Here is a 24,246-nt window from a genome sequence, read left to right as displayed (position 1 = left end):
CCCCAAGGCCTTCCAGGCCCTGGTGGTCTGGCCTCCTGCCCGTGTATTCCATCTCTCCCAGTACTTGAGATTCCTTGGCCACACCTCACTGTTCTCTGCCCCAGTGCCTTTGCATATTCAGTTCCTCTGTGGGGATTCCCAGGGAGGTCTTTTCTAACCTCCAAATCTACCCCTGGCCATGTTCCTTCTGTGGCTCACTAGCACTCATAGTGATGGTTTCTAAAACCTTTTAAGACACAGATTTCTTTGTCCCAGAGGAATTTTCTTCTGGAGCAGAAATACATCATAGAGTTCAAGACAGAGCTGCTCTGGTTTAAAACAGGGGAGTGGGGCTGAGGTCCCGCCGCTCACCCTGCTTCTTCTGTGGGAGCTCCTCTCTGTTCCCACAGTCCCCACCTTCCTCAATGCCTGGGCCCCACCTGCTTGCCTCCACACCCACTCCGGCCTGGATCCCACACCTTTGGGCCTTGCATCCGAACATTCCTTTGCCTGGGATGACCTCTCTCTGCCTTGTCTAGCAAACACCCTTCTCACACCATGTCAGATTCTTGGCTGCCACAGGTGGGTCCCTGACCCCACTCCCAGCTTCAAACTCATCCTACGCACCACACTGTGCACTGTTCACAGATAGGGCCAGACCTGGGCCACCTCCGGGGCCCTAGTGAGTCTCAGAGAATGATGGCAAGGAATGAATGGAGATTAGGCAAGCTTGCAGGATGAGTCAGGGCTGCAAGGCAGGTGAGCAAGGGGCAGGGCAGGCAGGGAGAGGAGGGGCAAGCTGTGGATCAGAGGGGACCAACAGGCAGTGGAAAATTCCCATGGGGACCATTATTATGCACAGCCACAGGAGTGCCTCTTAATGTCTGGCAAGAGAATTTGCAGGACACCATCTGCCACCTGATTCCATTTTTTTACGGCCCCCCCCCCCCCAAAATCCAGAAAAGCTCATATATTACTTTGGGAATACAGTCACGCGCGACAAAACTCTGCGACACGAGGATTTCACGGGGATAGTGGTTGTGGGGAGGAGGAGCCCAGAGACACCAGCGAGACACAGGGCTCAGAACGTTCTCGTTCGCGGGGTTTGCGATCCATCACGTTTTATAAGTCCTGTGGTGTTCCATGCTGTGGTGTAGGTACCAATGTACAAAAGGGGGATATTAAGGGCAAAATCAAAATTTGAAAAGGAAAACGTTAAGAGCAGGGGGCAGGCGGGACCCGGACTGTTGTGTTCAGCGTACCATGGTGGAGCCAATGGGGAGACAGGCCCGGGAGACATGAATCCCTCTGGTCCTTTCTTAGGTGCCGCTTCCCAGCAACTGTCTGAGATTAACCGGCACACAAATGGTCAGCTATTGTCATCCCGTTTATGATTGAGACAACTGAAGCCCAGAGAGGTTGAGTGAGTTGCCCGAGGTCACACAGCTGCCAAGTGGGATGTCGCCAGGATCTGAACCGAGGCTGCCTGACTCTCGCACCCTGGCTGGCATGGGTGGGCAGGAAAGGAGTCTGGGGATGAGCAAGGGGAGGTAGCCCCAGCCCGGATGGGAGGCTTGGTGGGTGGTCCGTGCTCTGGCTCGTTTCCGGAGTGTCCACACGCTGGGCTGCACCACCACCAGCCCCTTCTGGAAAGAGTCGAGGCCGGAGGAAGCCAAGCAGGTATTTGGACCTGCGGTTGCCACGCCTCCCTTCCTCCCTCTGATCTTGGAGAGCCTGCTGCAAGGCCCTTTCTGATCTCAGCCGGTTTATGGCTGAGGTCTCCAGCCCTGGTTTTAAAATCCCGGCCCCCTCCTTCCTTGGGGAGGGCTGAGCCATTCAAAGATTTTATTGGCTAGCGCCCTGCCAGTCACAGAGCTGCCTTTTTTCCCAAGGAGAAGGGGGCCGCTAATAAAAAGGTTCTAAGCAATGAACAAATAATAGGACATTGGACCTCGCCACCTGGGTGGAATTTGTGCAGGCAGAGAGGGGCGGGGACTCTGGGCTGCCACTAGTAAATAAGGTGCCTTGGGAGATACTCACAGCCACCCGGCTCCCCGATGATGACCCAGGCTTGGAGAGCAAAGGGCAGGATGTGTCTCCATTCCCAAGTGCTCTTTCGGGGCTGGAGAATGGGAACACCCAGGAGCCGCTTGGAAAGGATTGAGCAGCTCAGTGTGCTGGGGGTGGGGGTCTATGGGAGGGAGAGTGGCACCCCGGCAGACTCTCTGGTGGCATCGAATGCCAGGGCAAGGAGGAAGATGCTGGTGTTGCTGGGGAGGCCTGGATCAGAGGCCCCAAGAGAGAGGTCGGGACCAGGCCCCCCGCCCCAGGACTTTGCCACTGTAGGCAAGAATGCGAGTCACAAAGTTCGCAAGCAGGCAACTGGCCACGTCGCTCGCTGGTGGGGACCCGCGGGGCAGACAGGGGCGCTTGGAGCTGCACGTCTGTGAGATGGGTGCAGTGGGTGATGCCCTGGGATAGGCCAGACCCAGCACTCTCTGCTGAGTCAGGGTTTGTTTTTTTCTTCCTCCTTCTCCAAATCCCGTGACCCTCCTCCTGAGCCAGGAACTCAGGTGCCAGGAAGGGTGGGGCCAGGGTGAAGAATGGTGATAATTAGAACCTTCTTGAGCATTCAGCATGCGCCAGGCTCCTTGAGGGCTTTGTGTGGATTAAGATCCTTGGATCCTCGAAACAGCCCTGTGAGGCCGCCGAGGTTGGGATTCCCATTTTCCAGATGGGCACACTGAGGCCCAGAGAGGACTTGTACAGCAGAGATGCGCTCCCAGGGCCTCGCTCTGAACCCCCTAGAGAAAGAGCTCAGACAGGAGACCTCAGACTGCAGGGGAGAGCTGTCCCTCTGCAGACATCACCTCCACGAGCGGACCAGTGAGTCTGTGGTCTGTCCCCCCTCCAGACCCACGCGGTCCCATAGATGCACAGCGTGAGTCCCCGAGGTAAACGTTTCCTCCCGGCCACGTTAAGAAAAAGAGAGAAAGAGAAAAAAAAGCGGCAGACACAGGCAAAATCATTTTAATTCTGTATTTTGTCTAACCTGATATATCTGAAACGCTACCGTTTCAACACGGAACCGATAGAAAAAATTATGAATGAAATATTTGACATGCTCTGCGCACGAAGCCTTTGGGACCAAGTGGCCTTTTGTTCCAATGACACTAGTCTTCCATCAGGAAGACTTGACCTGCCTCTAGGTCTCACAGCTGGAGAAAGGCCCTCCTCAGGCCTGAGTTGTTCCCAACCTGCCTAAAAAGCTTTCTGATCATTGGAATTGAGTGTCAGGGTGGCAGCTGAAATCAATAATAAGTAAATACAATTAAAAGGGCCCCCTGTTGCTATGGCCACCTTTCAAGGGCTCAGTGGCCCACACAGGGCCAGCAGCTGCCATCCCAGGAGGTGCAGAACGGACTGTTTCCATCATTCCGGAAAGTTCTGTCGGCTGGCATGGCTCCAGGCTGTGAGTGACCCAAGGGCCAGGAGAGGTACATAGTAGGAGCTTAATAAATGCATGTTGGAAGGGAGGGGGGGAAGCGTTAGAGAGAAAGGAAAGAAAGAAAAGTCACAAAGAGCCTCAGGCTAAAGGCAGGGCACACACAGAGATACGAGGAGTGGTGGACCATAGAGTATTGTAGGGAACAAGAAGAACTTGGTGGTGGGAACAGAACAACACTGGCCATGCTGGCGTGGGGGCCTCAGAGAGGTGGGGGCCGTGCGAGCCGATGGGGGCGCAATGAATCTGCTGGTCTTTGAGGGACAAAGCCCAGGCAGCAGTACAAAGGACTCTGAGAATTTGAAGAGAGTGATTAATTTCTTTAGCTAGATTTTCTCCATGACTATTAGCCTTAGGGAAGTGATATATCAAAGTGATACATCTCAAAAGAAATTTTTTAAAGTTATTTAAAAGTTTGGGTGGATTTGAAATGTGCAAGAAGTGCCCAGGGAGGGGAAAGGGAACTGGGGAGGGAATTTTACCCCATCAGAACTTCAAATGCGTAGCTGCTGTAATGCAAATGATATGACCCCCACCCTATGCCTGAGCAATTCCGATTCCCCGTCATTTGCCCAAGTCGAGACCCAAAGACCAGGATGGGTGCAGCCCCTATAGGCATAAGAGCCTGATCTGGAAACAGCCAAGAACAGGGAAATGGATACACACCCTGTGATTTATTCATACAGTGGAATTCGACTCAGCCACAGAAAGGAAAAAAACCTCTAATATACACACAGACACCCATGAATGTCAAGAACGTTACGCTGAGCGAAAGAAACCAGACACTGGAGCACATTCTATAAGATGAAAGTTGTAGAACACCCAAGACCAGACAACTCCATTTCTGAGGAAAACTCGGGACAGAGGTCACCTCTCGGGCAGGGGCGGGGACAGATTTGGAGGAGCCACCGGGAAACTTTCTGGGATGCTGGGCTCTTCTGCATCTTTTTTTTTTTTTAAGGTTTTATTTATTTATTTGAGAGAGAGAAAATGAGAGACAGAGAGCACGAGAGGGAAGAGGGTCAGAGGGAGAAGCAGACTCCCCGCCGAGCAGGGAGCCCGATGTGGGACTCGATCCCGGGACTCCAGGATCATGACCTGAGCCGAAGGCAGTCGCTTAACCAACTGAGCCACCCAGGCGCCCCATGGGCTCTTCTGCATCTTGCTAGGAGTTGGCATGGCAGGAGGATATGCGTTTGTCAAAATTCACTTAAGACTCATACATTTCTTCAAAGAGAAACTGATTTTAAAAGGATGGAAGTGGGATATCTTGCAGCTATTTTTGAACAGGACGAGACAGCTGTAGATCGACCTAAAAAATAACCAAGGTGCAGAGTAAGGTGTAAGGTATGAAATCAATATTTTTTAGAAGGAAGGGAGGAAAAGGGGGAAGGGGAGGAGGCAGAGGGGGAGGAGGAGGGGAAGAGGAGGGGGGAGAGGAGGAGGGGAGAGGAGGAGGGGGAGGAGGAGGGGGAGGACGGAGAAGCCGGGGAGAAATCAGAGCAGTCACACTGTGAATATCTGTATGTGCTTCTATAAGCAGTTAGGTTACTCACCAAACTGGTAGTACTGGGATTCCCTGAGGCTGGCAATGGCATTGTTGGGAGAGACCATTAACTTATTAATAAACTCAGATGATCAAAAGATATAGAGATAGGTTCCAAGAATTTATTTTCCTAATTAGATTTTCTAAAGAGAAAGAAAAAGACGCATGCGCCTGCATGCGCCGTACTAAGGAAGCCTGGCGGACTTAGCTTCCACTTGCGGCGCTCAACGTGGTAGAAATTCATCGAGGGCTCACATCCCAGCCGCAAGTGTTTTGGGTCACGTGGCCACGTGTTTGGGGGTCCCGGGCTCTTCCATCTGTGGCTCCCACATACCCCTAGACGTCTCTGGTCCCACCCACCAAGGTTGGTCACTGGCACGATGCTTACGGTTCAGAATTCAAGACGTAGGGAAGTCATGAAACGGAAAATTCTAGTCTCACGACTACCCCAGAGCCATCCCTGGAGTAACCACTTTTAATGCCTACCTGCCAGAAATGAATCTTCATGCGTGTATCTCATCTTACTTATTTCTTTTGAAAACAGAATCAAGATACTGCTTTATACCTTCTTTAGCCATTTGTAATACCTGGGACATCTTGCCAAAAAAATGCCACCTGCTTATCCCTCCAATCTTTCAGTGTGAAAATGTTCAAACATATAAAAAACCTTGGAAGGATTATCCGCAAACATCTCTATACCGACGACCCCTAAAATTTTATTATATGTGTCTTATCATGTATCTGAGCCTCCTTCTATCTGTCCATCCATTTTTATTTGTGGTATGTTTCCGAAGTAAGCTGCAGACATCAGAATATTTCATCGTAAACATTCCCATATTTGCTGATGGGATTTTCTTTTAATAGAGGATGTATACATACAGTGTAGGGCACAAATCTGAAGTGCGCTGGGTTTTGAGAAATATACACGTGACCCCCATCCCTCTCAACAAATAAACACCTCCTTTGGAATGGCTGGATTCCAATATTTGTGGGGCCCTGATGTATTCATCCAGTCCTGTGCTGTTTCAAGTCTTGCTTATAAATGATCTTGCAATAAACATCCTGGTGTATATTTCACTGGACACCCCCTCAAGGCCACCGATCTATTCCATAAATTTCCGGGGGTCACGTTCATTTGCAGATATAATGGAGTAGTGTCCAATGTCAGACACTGGTTCTTGCAGGTGGGACACGTTAGGAGAATTTCTGCTCCCTCCTAGCGCCCCTGCGAGCGGGGGAGACTGATTTTAAAAAGTCACTAGACAGGGGCGCCTGGGTGGCTCAGTTGGTTAAGTGACTGCCTTCGGCTCAGGTCATGATCCTGGAGTCCCTGGATCGAGTCCCGCATCGCATCGGGCTCCCTGCTCGGCGGGGGGTCTGCTTCTCCCTCTGACCCTCTTCCCTCTCAGGCTCTCTGTCTCTCATTCTCTCTCTCTCAAATAAATAAATAAAATCTTTAAAAAAAAAAAAGTCACTAGACAAAGAAATTAGTTACTAGGTGTTGAAAGGGCTGCGAAAGAAGCAAATAGGATGCAGAGATGAGTAAGGAGGCACATACACGGGGGTTGTCTCCTGCTTTGGCTGAGGTGGTCTGCATCATTAAAATGTTGCCAAGTGATCTCCCAAAGAGGTTAGTCTAATTGCTCTCCTGCCAAGAGCAGGCAAGCGAAAAGAGCCTGTTTCTCTGTACTCTGGCCAACGCGTGAGTCATTCCACTGGGATGGAGGTGCCCAGAGATGAGGCTGGTTGTCCAGATGGGCTCCAAGTGGAATTTCAGGAGGTGAGGGAGAGGTACTCCTGCCACGGAGAACAACCCAGACAAAGGCATGGTGGCTGGCCCAGGCGCTGCACAGTGCGTTCTGGGAATGGGGCACGCTGAACCCGCTCAGGCTCAGGGAGTCTTGGCAGTGTTCCCCAGAGAAAGGCAGGTTGACCACAGGCGCCTGCCATGAGTCAGCAGGAGCAGGACAGCCAGCTGGGCTGCTAAGAGACATCCTGCAGCCGGATTGCATTCCTGAAGGGTGGGGCCGCTCCCAGGAAGGGGGGGGCAGCGCCAGCCCCACGCAGACCCCAGAATCCCAGCCGCGGATTCTGTCACCTCCTTTGCACACACGGTCCCCCCAGTTACTCCTTCCCGTTCCATTGATCTAAACCTGCAACCTTCCCCAGATGCTCCCTATCCCCCACCTGCTCTGTCTTCCCCCATCACCATCCGACATACCACATTGAAAACATTTGGGGTTCAGGGGAGCCCAGCTGGCTCAGTTGGTGGAGCATGCAATTCTTGATCTCGGGGTTGTGAGTTCGAGCCCCACGTGGAGTGTAGGAGTTACTTAAAAATGAAATCTTTAAAAAACACACGTGCGCACACACATTAGAACATTTTGGGTTCATTTTTGTCCATTCAAACACCAACTGCAATAGGTTTTTTTGGTCACTTCACTTTACTTTTGTATCTCCCAGAGTAGAGCAGGTGCTCAGTAAATATTTGTGGGCTGCATGAATCAATTTGCCCCATCTCAGGCAATAAGGCCTAAAGCTCCCAGGGGTGGAGAGCTTTCCTTGGACATCAGACAGGAATGTCCCCGGAAAAGAAGTTCCCGTTCCCACTGCCACTGCTCATTCTTGAAATGAGACCAGAGAGGGCTTGCGGGTGGCCTCGGGTCACACAGCAAATCCAAAGCACGCCTGTAACATAGGCCAACAGGATGTTTTGTTATAATAATGGCTAATGGACATTAAGCATTTATATGAAGGAGGCTTTTTATTTTATTTTATTTTATTTTTTTAAAGATTTCATCTATTTTTTGACAGAGAGAGAGATAGTGAGAGAGGGAACACAAGCAGAGGGAGTGGGAGAGGGAGAAGCAGGCTTCCCCCTGAGCAGGGAGCCTGACGCGGGGCTCAATCCCAGGACCCCGGGATCATGACCTGAGCCGAAGGCAGACGCCCAACGACTGAGCCACCCAGGCGCCCCTGAAGGAGGCTTTTTAAAGAAAATCATAAAGTTGATTTGTGTGTCTGTGTAAGGTGGAGTGTATAGTTCTATGAATTTTAGGAACATGTACGATTTGTGTAACCATCACCACCATCAGAACCGTTCCCATCATCCCTTTGAGGTCAGCCCCCCTCCCCACCCCCACTGCCCTGGATCTAGTCTCTGTCCACACAGCTTTGCCATTTCGAAATGTCATGTTCCCTGTTGTGGCTACAACAAATGACATACACAGAGAGTGGCCTCAAGCCATACAAATCCATGTCCCCACACTTGCAGAGCTCAGAATTCCGAAATCGGTGTTAACGGGCTCAGATCTGCGTGGCAGCAGGGCCCCGTTCCTCCCAGAAGCGCTCGGGAGAATCGGGTCCTTCTGTGCCTTTCCAGCTTCTAGAAGCTCCTAGAAGCCGCTTGCATTCCGTGGCTCATGGCTCCTTTGTCCGTCTCCAAAGCCAGCCACCCACTCGCATCTTCCAAACTCTCTGCTCTCTGACCTCTGTGATCACAGCTCCTCTCCTCCTTCTCAGAAGGACCCTCATGATTAAATTTAGGGCCATCCGATAATCTCCCCATCTCGAAATCCTGACCAGAATCGCAGCTGCGAGATCCCCTTTTCCCTGCAGTGTACCATAGTCACAGCTCCGGGGATCGGGGTGTGGACGTCCATGGGGGCCGCCGTCCTATGGATGGGACTATACAGATGTGCCTTCCTGAGTCTGGCTCCTTTCGCTCCGCGCCGTGCCTTCGAGAGGTATCCATGTGGTTGTGGGCGGACCGCTGGTGACCTGCTCACCTGTTGGAGGACGTCTGGGTTGGTCCCAGTTTTGGGCGATTACGAACAGTGTCGCTATAAACATCGAGTACAGATGTTTGTGTGAACATAAGCATTCGTTGCTCTTGGGTGAACACCCAGGAGCGGGGAGAGACTCTGGTTTAAAATCTGCTTATGGGGCGCCTGGGTGGCTCAGTCAGTTAAGCATCTGCCTTGGGCTCAGGTCATGATCCCGGGGTCCTGGGATCGAGCCCCGCATCCGGCTCCCTGCTCCGCGGGAAGCCTGCTTCTCCCTCTCCCACGCCCCCTACTTGTGTTCCCTCTCTCGCTGTGTCTCTCAGTCAAATAAATAAATAAAATCTCTTCTAAAAAATTTTTTAAAATAATATCTGCTTATAATAAGATAGTTCAGGGGCACCTGGGTGGCAGAGTCGGTGGGGCATCCCCCTCTTGGTTTCAGCTTGGGTCATGATCTCCAGGTGGTGAGATCGAGCCCCGCGTGGGGCTCCGAGCTCAGCACGGAGTCTGATTGGGATTCTCTCTCCCTCTCCCTCTGCCTCTCCCCCTGCTCTCTTGCTCTCTCTCTCAAATAAATAATCTTAAAAAAAAAAAGACAGTTCAGTGAGATATATGAATATACAGTATATAATGTAATACAATATGATAATAATATTCCCCTAAGAGTTAAATACTCCGGTGAACAAGGGGAGGGAGGTGGAGACAGACTGGGAGAGGTTACGCAAGTTGCCCTAGGGCAAACCTATGTCTCCTGGACCACCTGCCCAGAAAGGAGCACACCTGGGAAGCACCAAATGCAGGGGCCCAGAGGCGCTACCCCATGGCCCTGGCTGGTTAAGGGTCAAACTGTGGGGCCACACTGCTTGGGTTCAAATCCCAGTTCTGCCCTCCGTGGCTGTGTGACATCAGCCCGGTGACCCTGCCTCTCTGTGCCTCCGTCTCACATTTGTCAGGCAGGGATAGTAATACCACCCGCCCCCTAGGGGGGGTGGAGGGAATGAAGGAAGCCAGGCACATAACGTAGTGGGGAGTACTGGGCCAGGCAGCGCTCCACCGCATTAATTTGACTTCAACAAACATTGACCGAAGGGCTACTCTGTGTATTGGACACATTGGCAATCACGATGGCCCCCTAGGGCGCCTGGGTGGCTCCAGTTGGTTAAGCGACTGCCTTCAGCTCAGGTCATGATCCTGGAGTCCCTGGTTGGAGTCCCGCATCGCATCAGGCTCCCTGCTCAGCAGGGAGTCTGCTTCTCCCTCTGACCCTCCCCCCTCTCATGTGCTCTCTCTCTCAATCTCTCTCTCTCAAATAAATAAATAAAATCTTAAAAAAAAAAGATGGCCCCCTAAACAAACAAATAAATAAATAAATAAATAAGATAATCCCTGGTCTCACGGAGCTTACCTGCAAGTGGAGAAGGAAGGCAGTAAACAATCAAAGAGATACATAAACCGTGAGAGCGGCTCAAAAGCTGCCCAGCGTGTTGGGAAGACAAAGCAGGGTGGGGGTTGGGGTATGGCCCAAGTGTAAACAGGATGGCGGGTGAGGCCTCGTGCACAAGGTGCAGCGGGTGCTGTGTGTCACAGCAAAGACAGGAGGCGGGGGTGCTAATCACAGGCCCGGATGGAAGACAGAGAGCAGTCAGTGCAAAGGCCCTGAGGCAGGCCTCGGCCTGAAGGGTCGGAGGACCAGCAAGGAGATCAGTAAGCGAGGGGTGGGGGTGAAAATTAAGGCAGAAGGGTCAGGGCGGCTCTTGTGGGGCCTCCTATTCATGGTGAGGACGTTGTTTTTTCTCTGAGCAAGGCGGGTGGGTTTGGAGCCGACGAGAGACAAGAGCCTACTTAGTTTCTAACAGTGGAGAAAACTGTCCCTGGGGTGCAGGGGTGGAAGCAGGGAGATCAGTAAGGAGGCGACTAAAGCCCAGAGGCGGCGTGGCTTTTAATCTTTACCAAGTTCCCTTGGGGGAAGCCTTCCTATCCTCCTCATCCTGAGGCCCAGAGAGGGTAAGCCATGTATTCAAGGTCACGGAGCTAGTTGGTAGCAGAGCCTGAGTTCAAATCCAAGTCTACACAACCTCAGCCCGTCTTCCTTCCCCACTGTGGACTGGGCTGCCTCTGGAGATGGTGATAGAGCCCCCACCACCAGGGGATCCGAACTGGGGACAGATTTGTTTATTGCACACCTACCGTGTGCCAGGCCCTGGGGATAAAACACTGAACGTGACCAACGCACTGCGCTCCAGCGGCAGAGGAAGGGGCGGAGGCGCGTTGACAGGTACTTACCGAGACCGCCTGGGAAGATTGCTGTGTGACCTTAGGGAAATGTATTAACCTCTCTGGGCCTCCATTTCTTCCGGCACGAAGTAGTGCTCTCCATACCCACTTCATGGGGTTCTGGGAGAAGTCTGATCATGTATGTCCTTGACATAGCTTTTCCTTAGGGTGGCTCCCCTGCCCTTCCTCCCCTGCTGGGGCCAGAGGGAAGTCAGACAGGGTCTTTCAGGTCGGAGGAGGCCAGAGGAATGGGCAGGCCCAGGTTATGGGGGGCCTTGAGTTCCGGGCTGAGGGGCCGCGGCCATGTGCAGGATGGGCAGGTGGGAGGGACTGGAGGGGGCTGTCTGGAGGGCGAGGGGGCGAGGAGGAGACCAGAGCTGGATGGGAGCAGTGCGGACAGAGAGAGAGGCCCAGGGCTGCGGTGGGAGGCCGGAGGGTCGATGTGTTGGGCCATTCTTAGAGCCTCACGTCCTGGGGTCTCCCGAGCAGGGCAGACTGGGCCAGGCACCTTTGAGGAGGCTAATAAGGGGGTGCTCAGCCAACTGCCCATCACGTCGGCCCGAGCGCGGTCTGCTCTTCCCCCTGCTGCCGGACTCTGACCCAGCTCCATTGTCACCTTCGCCCTCTGCTCCAATCATAGCTTCGTGCCAGGCCCCAGATGTGGTGTGGGAACAGAACGGGCTTGTCACCCAGGGAGAGGAAAGTCACCCTGGGGCCAGATTCAATTTACAAGCTGGGGAGTGAAGGCACACAGCACCTGCTTTAGGACACACAGTGAGATTCAGCCAAGCAGGAATGGGGTGGGGGCTCCCCGGCCTCCTCCACGCTCAAACACAGACAAGGGCAGGCACGGCATTCCTGGAGGGTGGACCGGTCCCGTACAAAGGCCCGGAGGTGGGAATAGTGCTCAGTGCATGGGGTGGGGGAAGGGGGGACTGCCTGCAGGGCTGAGGTTCAAATCTCAGCTCTGCCTGGACCTTGCCACGTGTGGCCTTGGCCAAATCACTCTCCCTTCCTTCCACTGCCCCATCAGTAGCATCAGCACATGGGGGAAGGTGGCATTCGTCCCTCGATTATTTATTTAATGAGCAATTGGTTGTTCTGGGTTCTGAGGGCACAGGGGTAAGGTCTGGACACTGCTGGCCTGCAAGGGGGCCCGGCTGTGGGCATCTCTAAGGGGCCTGGCAGGGGATTCTGAAGTGCTGGGGGCGCTGAGAAGGCTGAGGCAGGGGAAAGGACATCACAAAAGCTCTTTGACTTTCCCTGACTCGCTTCTTGGTCAATGCCTCCGTTCACTCCGCCTCCGTTCACTCCCGCATGTATTGGATCAGACAGATACAGGTGGAGCACCAAGGACGTGGCCCCCTGGGGTGGGGCGTGGACCCTCCCTGTCGAGGCTGTCAGTGCTGGGCGGGGGGTGGGAGGGGGCCACCCTCGTAGTTATTCATTCACGCCATCAGTGAATATTTCAGGGGCTCCTGAAGGGCACAGGATCTTTTCCCTGTTGGCCTCTCCCTTTTCCTTTCCTGTCAACTGGGGAGGACATCTCTCCAAGTGGCTGTCAGATCAAAGACCCAAACAGCGCTGCCCACCAAAGGGAGCTTCAGCTTCCCTGGTGTTTACCAGGAGCCAGGCGCCTAACCTAGATTATCCCTTTTAGTTTTCTTTTTTAAAGATATTATTTATTTGACAGAGGAGAGAGCACAAGCAGGGAGAGCGGCAAGCAGAGGGAGAAGCAGGCCATGTGGGGCTCGATCCCAGGACCCCGGGATCATGACCTGAGCCGAAGGCAGACGCTTAACCGACGGAGCCACCCAGGCGCCCCTAGATTATCCCTTTTAATCCTCAGGTAGGATGAAAACCCTGAGGTAGAGATGACCGTTATCCTCATGGGACAGATAAGGAAACTGAGGCTCAGCGAGTCAAGGAGAGCGGCGGAGAGCGCCAAGACCCAGGCACTTAGCCTCCAGTCTGTCTAATGGGAACTGACCGCCTCCAGGCCCCCACTCCCTGAGCTCATCTGCCTGGCAACCAGTGACATCACTAATTCCACGCCCACCCTCCTCCTGGTGGGGAGCTGACGTCATCACCGAACAGTGACGTCACTACCACGGGCTTACTGCGTGCGGAACGAAGCAGCCCCTCCTCTGGGCACACAATGCCCGTCTCGCCTCTGTCGCTGTGTATCATAACAATAACGGCAGGTGGGCCTGGCCGGCTCAGTCGGTGGAGCATGCGACTCTTTAAGAATTTTTTTTTTTATTTATTTGACTGAGAGACACAGCGAGAGAGGGAACACAAGCAGGGGGAGTGGGAGAGGGAGAAGCAGGCTCCCCGCCGAGCAGGGAGCCCGATGCGGGGCTCGATCCCAGGATGCTGGGATCATGACCTGAGCCGAAGGCAGACGCTTAACGACTGAGCCACCCAGGAGCCCTTTTAAAATTGTTTTTAAGAATTTTTTTATTTAGGAGCATGGAACTCTTGATCTCGGGGTCGTGAGTTCAAGTACTTCTTACGTGCTCACGACAAGCTTATGAGGTACCGATTCTTACTACCCCCATTTTATGGATAAAAAACTGAGGAGGCACAGAGAGGTCGATTGGTTTGCCCGACGCCACACAGCTGGTGGGACACAGAATTCAAACCCCCATATTCTGGCTTCAGAGTTTATGCCCTTCATCAAGACATTGTTACTTCCCTTGTCTCCCTTTTAATATCATTTTTTAAAAGATTTTATTTATTTATTTGAGAGAGAGAATGAGAGACAGATAGCAAGAGAGGGAGGAGGGTCAGAGGGAGAAGCAGACCCCCCGCCGAGCAGGGAGCCCGATGTGGGACTCGATCCCGGGACTCCAGGATCATGACCTGAGCCGAAGGCAGTCGCTTAACCAACTGAGCCACCCAGGCGCCCTCCCCTGTCTCCCTTTTACCGTTGAAGAAACTGAGGCACAGAGCGACGAAGTATTGGGCCTCAGCTCCAATAGGAAGTGCCAAAGCCATGTCCAGCCCCAGGGCTGCACTCTTCCCCAGGCCTGCAGCACTGTAGTTACTCAGGGCCTGCAAAGCAACCCCACAACCTGTGAGGTGACCAGCCCTCCCTCCCTATCACCACGGAAACAGCCCCCAGTCAGAGATAAAGGGGCCTTGGCCAGTTTCTCCCACAGCCCCTTCCTGGTCCACCTCGGGACACTGCCCCTGGGAGACCCTGGCTGGCTGAGCCTCCCCTGGGCTCCCCAGAGCCCTCCAGCGACCCCAGGTGGAGGGTACACAGTTCTCTAGCTTCTATACCAGCCCCCACATCACAGTCCTCCAAACCCCCAACGATAACTGCCATCCCGCCTTCTAGCACCTTCTAGCACCTTCTAGCACATTTCCTGTATTTGAACTTCTCATAATTGAAATCATGGGGTCCGGACCCTCTTGCGGCCCGTCCTTCACTCAATGTTGTGTTTCTGAGTTTCGTCTGTGTGGTCTCCAACCCTCTTTATATAACAGAATATTAGTAAGAGCCTCTTCGCCATCCCGAAGTGAAATCCACAGACAATATAATCTACTTACACACATACTTTCTTTCCCCCCCAGTTCAGTGGGTTGTCCTCAGTGTACTATAACGAGGCACAAATGGAAAGTAGCCCAGCGTGGCGGCTCAGGATGGGCAGATCGGATTCTGTGGGGCCGGAAGCTTGTACCATGGTGAGGGGGGTTCTCCTGAAGGAAAAGCACCAACGCATGTGACTCCGGCCGTAGGGAGAGGGGATGTTTATTTAGGATGAAAAGAGAATTATAGCAACTTGCCTCATTTTGAATGCTGACAAACCCTCCACACATTCCAGAAAAGTGACACAGACCAGCTTCTGGCTTCATACACTTCAGACCTGCATCTCCTCCTCCACCTCATACTTTCTGTGTCAGGTGCCCTAGGACAAGTCACGTGATGTCACTCCTGCGAATTCCTGCCGCCAGCCACCTAGCGGGAACACAGCCATGCATGGACGGGCGTGACCGCGGACCCCATAAATGCCCGGGGGGAAGCTCAGGAAAATGTCTCCCCACCTCCACTTCACCTTAGCCAGGGCCCCCCAGTACCCACCCCTCTCCCATGCGCCAGGGGCAGGAGATCCTGGGGGAGGCCGTCATGGAAAGATACAGCAGATTGAATGGATTGCTCTTAGAACATCTCACTTTGGAAAATTTTACTTCTGTGTATGGCTTTGTGGACCCATCGTGGGGGTTTTGGAAAGGCAGCTCAAGTGAGGGGCTTGAACCTCGAGACTATTTCAGCTTCGGGGCGCCTGGCTGGCTCAGCCGGTAGAGCAGGCGACTCTCGATCTCAGGGTTGTAAGTTCGAGCCCCACACTGGGTGTAGATTACTTAAACATAAAAAATTTTTTTTTAAGATTTTATTTATTTATTTGACAGAGAGAGAGTGTGTGTGCATGAGCACGGGCAGAAGGAGAGGGAGAAGCAGGCTCCCCACCAAGCAGGGAGCCAGATGCGGGGCTCGATCCCAGGGTCCCGGGCTCATGACCTGAGCCAAAGGCAGACGCTTAACCGACTCAGCCACCCAGGCGTCCCTTAAAAATAAAATCTTAAAAAAAAAAAAAAGCCAACAAAACTGTTTCAGCTTCATGGTGACCCTGGACTGGGTTTCACAGGTGGGCTCTGCCATTCTGTGGCCTTGCAGGAAGGAGTGGGCAGGGCACATAGCTTCTGTGGCCTCGGTTTCCTTGTTGGTAAAATGGGGTGGTGGCTTAGCCTCTTCCTCAAGGGTTGGGGCAAAGAGTCAATGTGAGGAAAGCGCTCAGCCCCACTTTACAGATGGGAAGTGCTCCGCGTCCCACCAGCTGTGTGGCTTTGGGAAAGTCACTCAACCTCTCTGTGCTTCGCTTTCTTCATTCATAAAAGGGGGCTAATAATCGTTGTGACCTCATAGGATTGTTGTGGGGTTTGGGTAAACCATTCCCACCTTGCAGATGAAGAAATGGGGCTCAGGGAAAGTTTGTTGCCAGGGTTCCACCAGCGAGTGGGGCGCCCCTCACCTACCTTTTGCTCACCCTCCCTCCTGCCCTGAGATTCCTCTGCCCCCTCCCCAACCCTCCAGGAGTGACTCCTGTCCTCACCCCCCCCCCCCCCCACTGGTCCTCATGGTGTCTCCCTCACACTCCTACAGCCAGAAGTTGTCAGGCGAATACTTCAGGTACAAGGGCATCCCTTTCCCCGTCGGCATCTACTCACCCGAGAGCATCCGCATGGTAGAGAACGCTGATGTGCAGGACGACGACATCTTCATCATCACCTACCCCAAGTCAGGTACCTGCTGGGCGGGGCGGCTGGGGTGGTGGCCACAGAGCCTGAGAAGGGCTCGCGGAGGGGAAGGGGAATCGGAAAGAGCCGGGGGTGGGGGGCGGGGTAGGGGGGGTGGGGCTGCAGAAAGAGCCCGGGGGTGGGGGGTGGGGCGTGAGCTTGACTTTTGCACTGGCCGGTCCCTCCGCCAGGTGTCGCTCCTTCCTCCTCCCCCCCCCAAGGTGGGCTCTCCTGTCCCCAGGGAAGCCTTCCCTGACCTCCCCACCCTGTCCCTCTCCATCCCCTTAACTGGCCTCTACTTGCCTTCATAGCACCTGTCACCACCAGCTGCTATATTGTGTTTTCATTTGTTGGTTTATTCTCTGGTTTCCCCACTGGAACATGAGCTCTTTGAGGGCAGCTGGTTTAGTGTGTCTGGATCACCGCTGTGTTCTTTGAGTCTAAAACAGTGCCCGGCACATAATAAGTATTCAGTAAATATTGGTGAAAGGAAGGAGGCGGGGAGGGAGGGGCAAAGAGATGCTCTTAATTTTCTCCATTCTGTCACTGAAAAGCTGCTTATTGGTCATCTGCCGTGTGTGGAGACACAGCTGTGAATAAGGAAGACAGTTGTCAATTTGTTGGGAGACACGGGCTTTATTTCAATATGCAATCACTTATGTTACTATATAATTAGGGTTGGGGTGGGTGCCCCCAAGGAAAGGTGCAGAGAGCATTGAATGTAGGTAACAAAAGAGATGGTCTGGGGGATGAGGGCAGGCTTCGTGGGGGAGAAGATGTTCATGTCCAGACCTGGAAGCTGCAGAGGGGTTTGAGTGGGAAAGTGTGTCCTAGACAGAGGAACAGCACATGCAAAGACCCTAGGGTCGGGGGAGGCTTAATAAGATTGAGGGAACAAGAGAAGGTCAGTGAGGCTGGGGATGAGGCTGGGGCACATGGGCTCATGAAGCATCCCTATGGTGCCAAGGTGAGGCTCTGCGGTGACTTTACTCCAAGGCCTTCGGGGAGCTTTTAGCGACAGAAGGGACAGACTTCAGTTTTTCCGTCTCTAACATGATCGGGATTGACTACTTTATTTCTTTTTCAAAACATTTTTGAAACATTTCAAAATATGATATTCACCTTCTTCAGCATAGAGTTCTGTGAGGGATATAATTCACCCACCATACGATTTACCCATTTTAAAGTGTACGATTCTCTGGTAGTAGTGTATTCACAGACTGTACAACCATCACCACAATCCATCCTGGAACATTTTCACCATCCCAACAAGAAACCCCATACCCATTAGCCATCCCTCCCCAAACCCCACATCCCCAACCCTAAGCCTTGGCCATCATTGATCTGCTCTCTGGCTCTATGGATTTGCCCATTCTGGACATTTCATATAAATGGAACCCTACAATGCATGGTCTTTTGTGTGTCTGGCTACTTTCACTTAGTACAACGTTTTTGGGGTTCATCCATGTGGTAGCACGCTTCCGTGCTCCTTCATTCCCGTTTATGGTGGAATACCATTCCATAGCATGCATTCTATTTTCTGTTTACTCATTCATCAGTTGATAAACGCTTGGATTGTCTGCACTCTTTGTCACCAGTAATGCTTCTAGGAACATGGGCATCCTGTATGTGGACATATGTTTTCATTTCCCTCAGAGTTCCGAGTTTTGAGAGACATACACAGTCCCATAACCACCATCACAGCCAAGATACAGAACAGCCCCATCGCCCCCAAACCTTCACACACTTTCCTGGCCATCTCCTCCCTCACCCCAGCCCCTGACAACCATTGTTGTTTGCGGCCCCTAGAGTTTTGCCTTTTCCAGAATGTCACATAGATGGACCCATACCATGTGCAGCTTTTGAGACTGACTTCTTATTTTTTTTTAAGATTTTATTTATTTATTTGACAGAGAGAGAGGCGGGGAGAGGGAGAAGCAGGCTTCCTACGCGAGCAGGGAACCCATTGCGGGGCTCGATCCCAGGACGCTGGGATCATGACCTGAGCCGAAGGCAGACGCTTAATGGACTGAGCCACCCAGGCGCCCCTGAGACTGACTTCTTTCATTCAGTGTAATATACTTTAGATTCACCCAAGCTGTTGTGGTTATTTTTGTTGTTGTTGTTGTTGTTGTTTTGTTTTTTACTGCCGGGGAGTATTCTTTTCTATGGATGGACCATGGTTTATCCATTCATCTATTGAAGGACGTTTGGATTGTGTCCAGATTGGGATGGCTATGAATGCAGCTGTTATGCGGCTTTGCATTCAAGTCCATGCATGGAGATATGTTTTCATTTTTCTTGGGTAAATACTCAGAAGTGAGATTGCAGAGTCTACGGGAAGTAGGTTTGCTTAACTTTATGAGAAATTGCCAAGCTCTTTTTCCAAGATGGCTTTACCATTTTGCATTCTCACCAGCAACATCGGTGAGCTTGCCAACCGAGTGTTCCTTGCCAACACTTGAGATTGTCAGGGTTTTTTGTTTGTTTGGTTGGTTTTTAAGCCGTTCTAACAGGTATGTATTGCTATCTCACTGTGGTTTTAATTTGCATTTCCCTGGTGGCTAATGATGTGGAGCATCTTTCCATTGGCTCATTGGCCAATCACGTATCTTCTTTGATAAAGTGTCTGTTCAAGTCTTTCCCCCATTTTGTAATCAAAACCATTTGTTTTCTCATTATTGAGTTTCGAGAGAGTTCTTTTTTTTTTTTTTTTAATTGAGGCTCCACGCCCAGCATGGGGCTTGAACTCATGACTCTGAGATCAAGAGTCAGATGCTCGGGCGCCTGGGTGGCTCAGTTGGTTAAGGACTGCCTTCGGCTCAGGTCATGATCCTGGAGTCCCGGGATTGAGTCCCACATCGGGCTCCCTGCTCGGCGGGGAGCCTGCTTCTCCCTCTGACCCTCCCCCATCTCGTGCTCTCTCTCTCTGTCTCATTTTCTCTCTCAGGTAAATAAATAAAATCTTTAAAAAAAACAAAAAAAGAGTCAGATGCTCTTCCAACTGAGTCAGCCAAGCACCCCGAGATTCTTTATATAATCTGAGTACAAACCCTTTATCAGATTTGCCTTTTGCAAATACTTTCTCTCCATCTGTGACTTACCTCTCCAGTGTCTTCTCAAAGCAGAAATCTAATTTTGACGGAATTCAATTTGTCAATGTGTTCTTTAATGGGTCAGATTTTGATATCATAGCTAAGAAATCGTTGCTTAACCCCAGGTCGTAAAAACATCCTTTGTGTTTCCCTGTAGAAGTTTTATGATCTTAGATTTTAAACTTAAATCTATCATCGATTTTAAGATAATTCTGGTATATAGGATGAGGTATAGTGTGAGGTTCTTTGCCCATGGACATCCAATTTGTTCAGCTTCTTTCTTTAATTTGAAATGTTTTGATTTTTTTTCTTAAGAAGTAATGAATTCATAGTTCAGAAGCTCAAGAGGTACAAAGGGTTTGCACCGAAAGATCTCTCTCTCCTACTGCAGTCACCAAGAGTCCCTGTGTATCCTTCCAGAATTTGCACGTCCAAGCAGAAATGTGCATAAATATATTTTCACTTTTTCCCACCACAGTTCACACACTACCCACAACATTCTGTATCGTGGTTTTGTGTATATTTATGCTTTCTTTTCCCTTGCATTTGTTTAGGGGAGAGAGGGAGAGAATCTTAATCCCCCAATGTGGGGCTCGATCTCATGTCCTCAAGATCATGATCTAAGCCAAAATCAAGAGTCAGACGTTTAACTAACTGAGCCACCCAGGCGCCCCTTTTTCTTTGTATCTTGACATCATCCCATCTTAGGACTGTAGACAAAGAACTTCTTTGTTTGTTTGTTTGTTTACGGTTCCATAGTATTCCATAACATTGGATGTACAGGAATTCTTGTTTAAACAGTTCCTGACTGATAAGTATTTACTAGTTTTCAACCTTTGCCTTTAAACACAATGTAAACTTTATACACAATGTACACTTTGAACACGATTTAAACTTTATATACAATGTTGCCTCCAGGGCATATAGCACTTGCACACTTAATGCCTTGATCTGTAGAAAAAACTCCTAGATATGGAATTGCGTGGCCAAAGCGTCTGTGAATATGCGATTTTGATGGCCATTGCCAAATTTCCCTTCATCAGAGTTGTAGAAACCTCTTCCCTGAGCAGCAGGTTTCGTTCAAAGCAGGTTTGAGCCGGATGGTGATGGTTGCACAACAACCCGAATGCATTTCATGCCACTGAGCTGGACCCTTTAAAAATGGTTACATCGGTAAGTTTTACGTTAGGCGTATTTTAGAAAAGAATTTGTGAGCTAGTCACGGAGGATCTAACCACTAAGGGGGTAAGGAGAACCCCAGGGGATACAGGAAGAGCCCATACAGGGATCAGCCAGCCACTCCCCCTGGGCGGAAAGCAGAGCGCCCAAGGAAATCTGCTGGGACCGCGGGGGGCAGAAAGTGTCGCTGTCGCTGGGTGTCCAGGGCACTGCCGGCCGCGGGCCATCACCGGAGCCAGCGGGCGAGAGGAGCGGGCGAGAGCCGGGAAGAGAAGCCCATCCTCCCGAGGGCTCCTCCGGCGCCCTCTACTGGCGGAGGTTATCATTGCGCCAGGCGCCGGAGGAGAACTGTTCACAGGGTCCGGCTGCCAACGCCCAGAACAGGGCACCGGAGAGTGGATTCGGAGGCAGAGGCAGTGCATCAAGAACCGGGGCAGGGGGGCGCCTGGGTGGCTCGGTCATTAGGCGTCTGCCTTCGGCTCAGGTCATGATCCCGGGGTCCTGGGATCGAGCCCCGCATCGGGCTCCCTGCTCCGCGGGAAGCCCGCTTCTCCCTCTCCCACTCCCCCTGCTTATGTTCCCTCTCTGGCTGTCTTTCTCTCTGTCAAATAAATAAAATCTTAATAAAAAAAAAAAACCGGGGCAGGGTTATTGTTAGAATCCAGGGCAATATAGGGGCGCCCGACTGGTTCAGTTGGTGGAGCGTGAGACTCTTGATCTGGGCGTCGTGGGTTCGAGCCCCACTTTGGTCGCAGAGATGACTTAAAAATAGGGGCGCCTGGGTGGCTCAGTCGGTGAAGGTGAAACGTCTGTCTTCCGCCGAGGTCATGATCCCGGGGTCCTAAGATCGAGCCCCGCAAGGAACCCCGCATGGGGCTCCCTGCTCCTGGAGGAGCCTGTTTCTCCCTCTGCCTGTGTCTGCAGCTCCCCCTGCTTGTGCTCTCTCTTTCTGTCAAATAAATAAATAAAATCTTTAAAAAAACCCAGACAAACAAAACAACAAAACAGAGAATCCAGGGCAATATAATACTAATAATAGGTCACTGTTAACATTGTTATTATTATTATTATTATTTCTCATCTGACTTGCCTACAGTCTCCTGGAATCCGGACCTGAGAACCGGGTCATTGATAAGGTCCCTTCCTGCTACATGACATTTGTGACTCCCCCCAGAAATCAACGGGTGACTCCCGAGAAAGGGCAGTGAAAGGAGCTGAGGTTTTTAAGCCCAGACGTCTGGATTTAATTCCAGCTTCCTGTATGTACTAGCGGAATGCTTCTGCCTCACACATAAGCCTCAGAATCCCAGCCACGGAGCCTACTAGAAGCTTATTTGTCATTCCTTTAAACTCCGGTCGGTGCAGGATGCGTGGAGGGACGTGGGGGGAAATCCATGCAGTCTCAGGCATTCTGGTTCTTTCCATCTTATGGCTCTGCCATCCCCGGGAGCCCCAGTTTCCAGGGGCGTCCCCGCATCCAGCCAGCGGAGAGGGAAGGGGGAGGGACACGTAGGAGGTGTTTATGGGCCAGGCCTGGAAATGGCTGCATATCACTGCACTTGGCCAGAATTCGGTCACATGGCCCCACATGTAGCTGCAGGGGAGGCTAGGGAAATGTGGTCCCGTCATATTCCTGGTAGGGAGATGAAATGGGGTTGGGAGGGCAGCAAGCCAGTCTCTGCCACGCGGGCCACTTCCTAGCTTCGCCACCTTGGCCGCCGACTTTGTTTCTTTGAGCCTTGAGTTCCTGCTCTGAAAATCCTGATAAGCAGGCCTAGCTTCTCCGCTGGCTGGCCAGCTGTGAGGAATCTGAGAAATCTGACTCTGGTTCTCTCTGGCCTCCCCTCCATCCTGCCCCATCTTCGATTAATTTGCCCAATATCTCCTGACAGGCACCAACTGGATGATTGAGATCCTCAGCTTAATCCTAAAGGACGGGGACCCATCCTGGATCCGCTCGGTGCCCATCTGGAAGCGGGCACCCTGGTGTGAGACCATCATGGGTGCCTTCAGCCTCTCGGACCAGCCCAGCCCCCGCCTCATGAGTTCCCATCTCCCCATCCAGCTCTTCACCAAAGCCTTCTTCAACTCCAAGGCCAAGGTGCAGGAGGCGGGAGGGGTGTTGGGGTGGGGGAGAGCTGACTCTCCCTGACTGATGGGTTCAGCACATTTATTGAACACCTACTATGTGCCTGGCCCTGATCTAGAACAGTAGCTAGTAAGCACATAGCAATGTAAGCCCACATTCTAAGGGGTAACAGGCAGAGAATAGATAAGGAAGCTCTTTAATATGCCAAGGTGGTAAATTCACATCAGAAAGGAGCAGAGTGTGGGGGTGTCTGGGGGAAGAACATTCCAGGCACAGGGAAGGGCAGGTGCAAAGGCCCCGGGGTGAGTGTGGCATGCCTGAGGCTGGCAAGGAAGCCTGTGTGGCCAGAGCCAACTGAACGAGGGGGAGAGGAGTAGAGATGAGGTCAGGGAGGTAACAGGCTCCCAACTGTGCAGGGCTGCGTGGGCTAGGGTGGGAACTTCACTTGTCCCCTGAGGGACATGAGCCAGGGCAGGGCTCTGAGCAGAGAAATAGGAGCCGACTTAGGTTTCCACAGGCGCCCTCTGGACGCGAGGTGGGGGACAGACCATGGGGGTAAGGGCAGGTAGTCCAGGTGGGAGGCGACAGTGGACGAGACCAGGGTGGTGGCAGTGGACGTGAAGGAAGCAGGCTACATTTGGGGTGTACTTTGAAGGTGGAACCAGTAGTCAGATTAACTGACAGATTGGGTGTGGGTGTCAGACAGATGAATCAAGGGTGACTCCACGGTGTTTGGCTTAAGCTGCTGGGAGGATGAGGCTGCTGTCACCTGGGATGGGGGGTGGCGAGATGGGGAGGTTCAGGGGAAAGTGGGAGCTCTGTCATGGCCCATAGGTGTCCGGGTGGGGGTTGCCAGTGGGAAGGGAGATAACTGAATTGGGATTTGATAGGACAGATCTGGGATGGACATGCGTATCTGTAATTGGCTGGTTGATAGAGATGGATGGAGTCGTTAAAGCCAGGAGACTGGTGGGATCACGAAGGAAGTGAGTGGCTGACCATAAGTCTTGGGGAAGGAGACAGTTGCCAGGGAAGGACATATCCAATGGGGCTGGAGTGGGCTTGGTTGTGGAATATGAAGCAGGTAAACAGAGTGGAGCCAGGTGATCAGGGCCTTGAATGCCAGGCCCAGGGGCTGGGACTCTTCCCTGGGGTGCTGGAGAGTCAAAGAAGGCAGGGTCAGCTCTGGGTATAGAAGGACCTTCTGGGGCCATGTGGAGGCTAGGAGGCTGGGGAAGAGGCTCTGGTGAAAGACCAGGCAGGAACAGATGAGTTAAGGCCTTGGCTATGGGAATAGGAAGGAGGGTCAACATCTCTCACCCTGATCTCCTCCATCCTGAGTCCCATGCCTTCTTCCTTCAGTCTTTATTCCCTGAAGCCAAACTGTCACTCTGCCTAGTCCAGGAACAGTCCCACTCTCCTCCTGGAATGTGGTTGCAGGGAGCTCTCCCCATCCGCTGGGATGAGGTGAACTGATCTAAGCTTAGCGG

General features: G+C 52.1%; 1 protein-coding gene across 1 annotated transcript in view; it reads left to right on the top strand.

Annotated features, from left to right (window-relative positions):
- The first annotated feature begins 1,471 nt into the window (after positions 1-1,471).
- The window catches only part of SULT2B1 (sulfotransferase family 2B member 1), a 29,048-nt gene continuing 6,273 nt past the window's right edge, over positions 1,472-24,246 (top strand). The window contains exons 1-3 of the mRNA XM_021681354.2: positions 1,472-1,492; positions 16,260-16,399; positions 22,560-22,768. Coding sequence (XP_021537029.1) covers positions 16,339-16,399; positions 22,560-22,768 — 270 coding nt within the window. The 5' untranslated portion in view covers positions 1,472-1,492; positions 16,260-16,338. The remainder of the gene's footprint in view (positions 1,493-16,259; positions 16,400-22,559; positions 22,769-24,246) is intronic.

The sequence above is a fragment of the Neomonachus schauinslandi genome, chromosome 16 (assembly GCF_002201575.2).
Source record: "Neomonachus schauinslandi chromosome 16, ASM220157v2, whole genome shotgun sequence".
Lineage (NCBI taxonomy): Eukaryota > Metazoa > Chordata > Mammalia > Carnivora > Phocidae > Neomonachus > Neomonachus schauinslandi.
The sequence above is the reverse complement of the archived record's forward strand: the minus strand, read 5'-3'. Positions and strand labels throughout refer to the sequence as shown.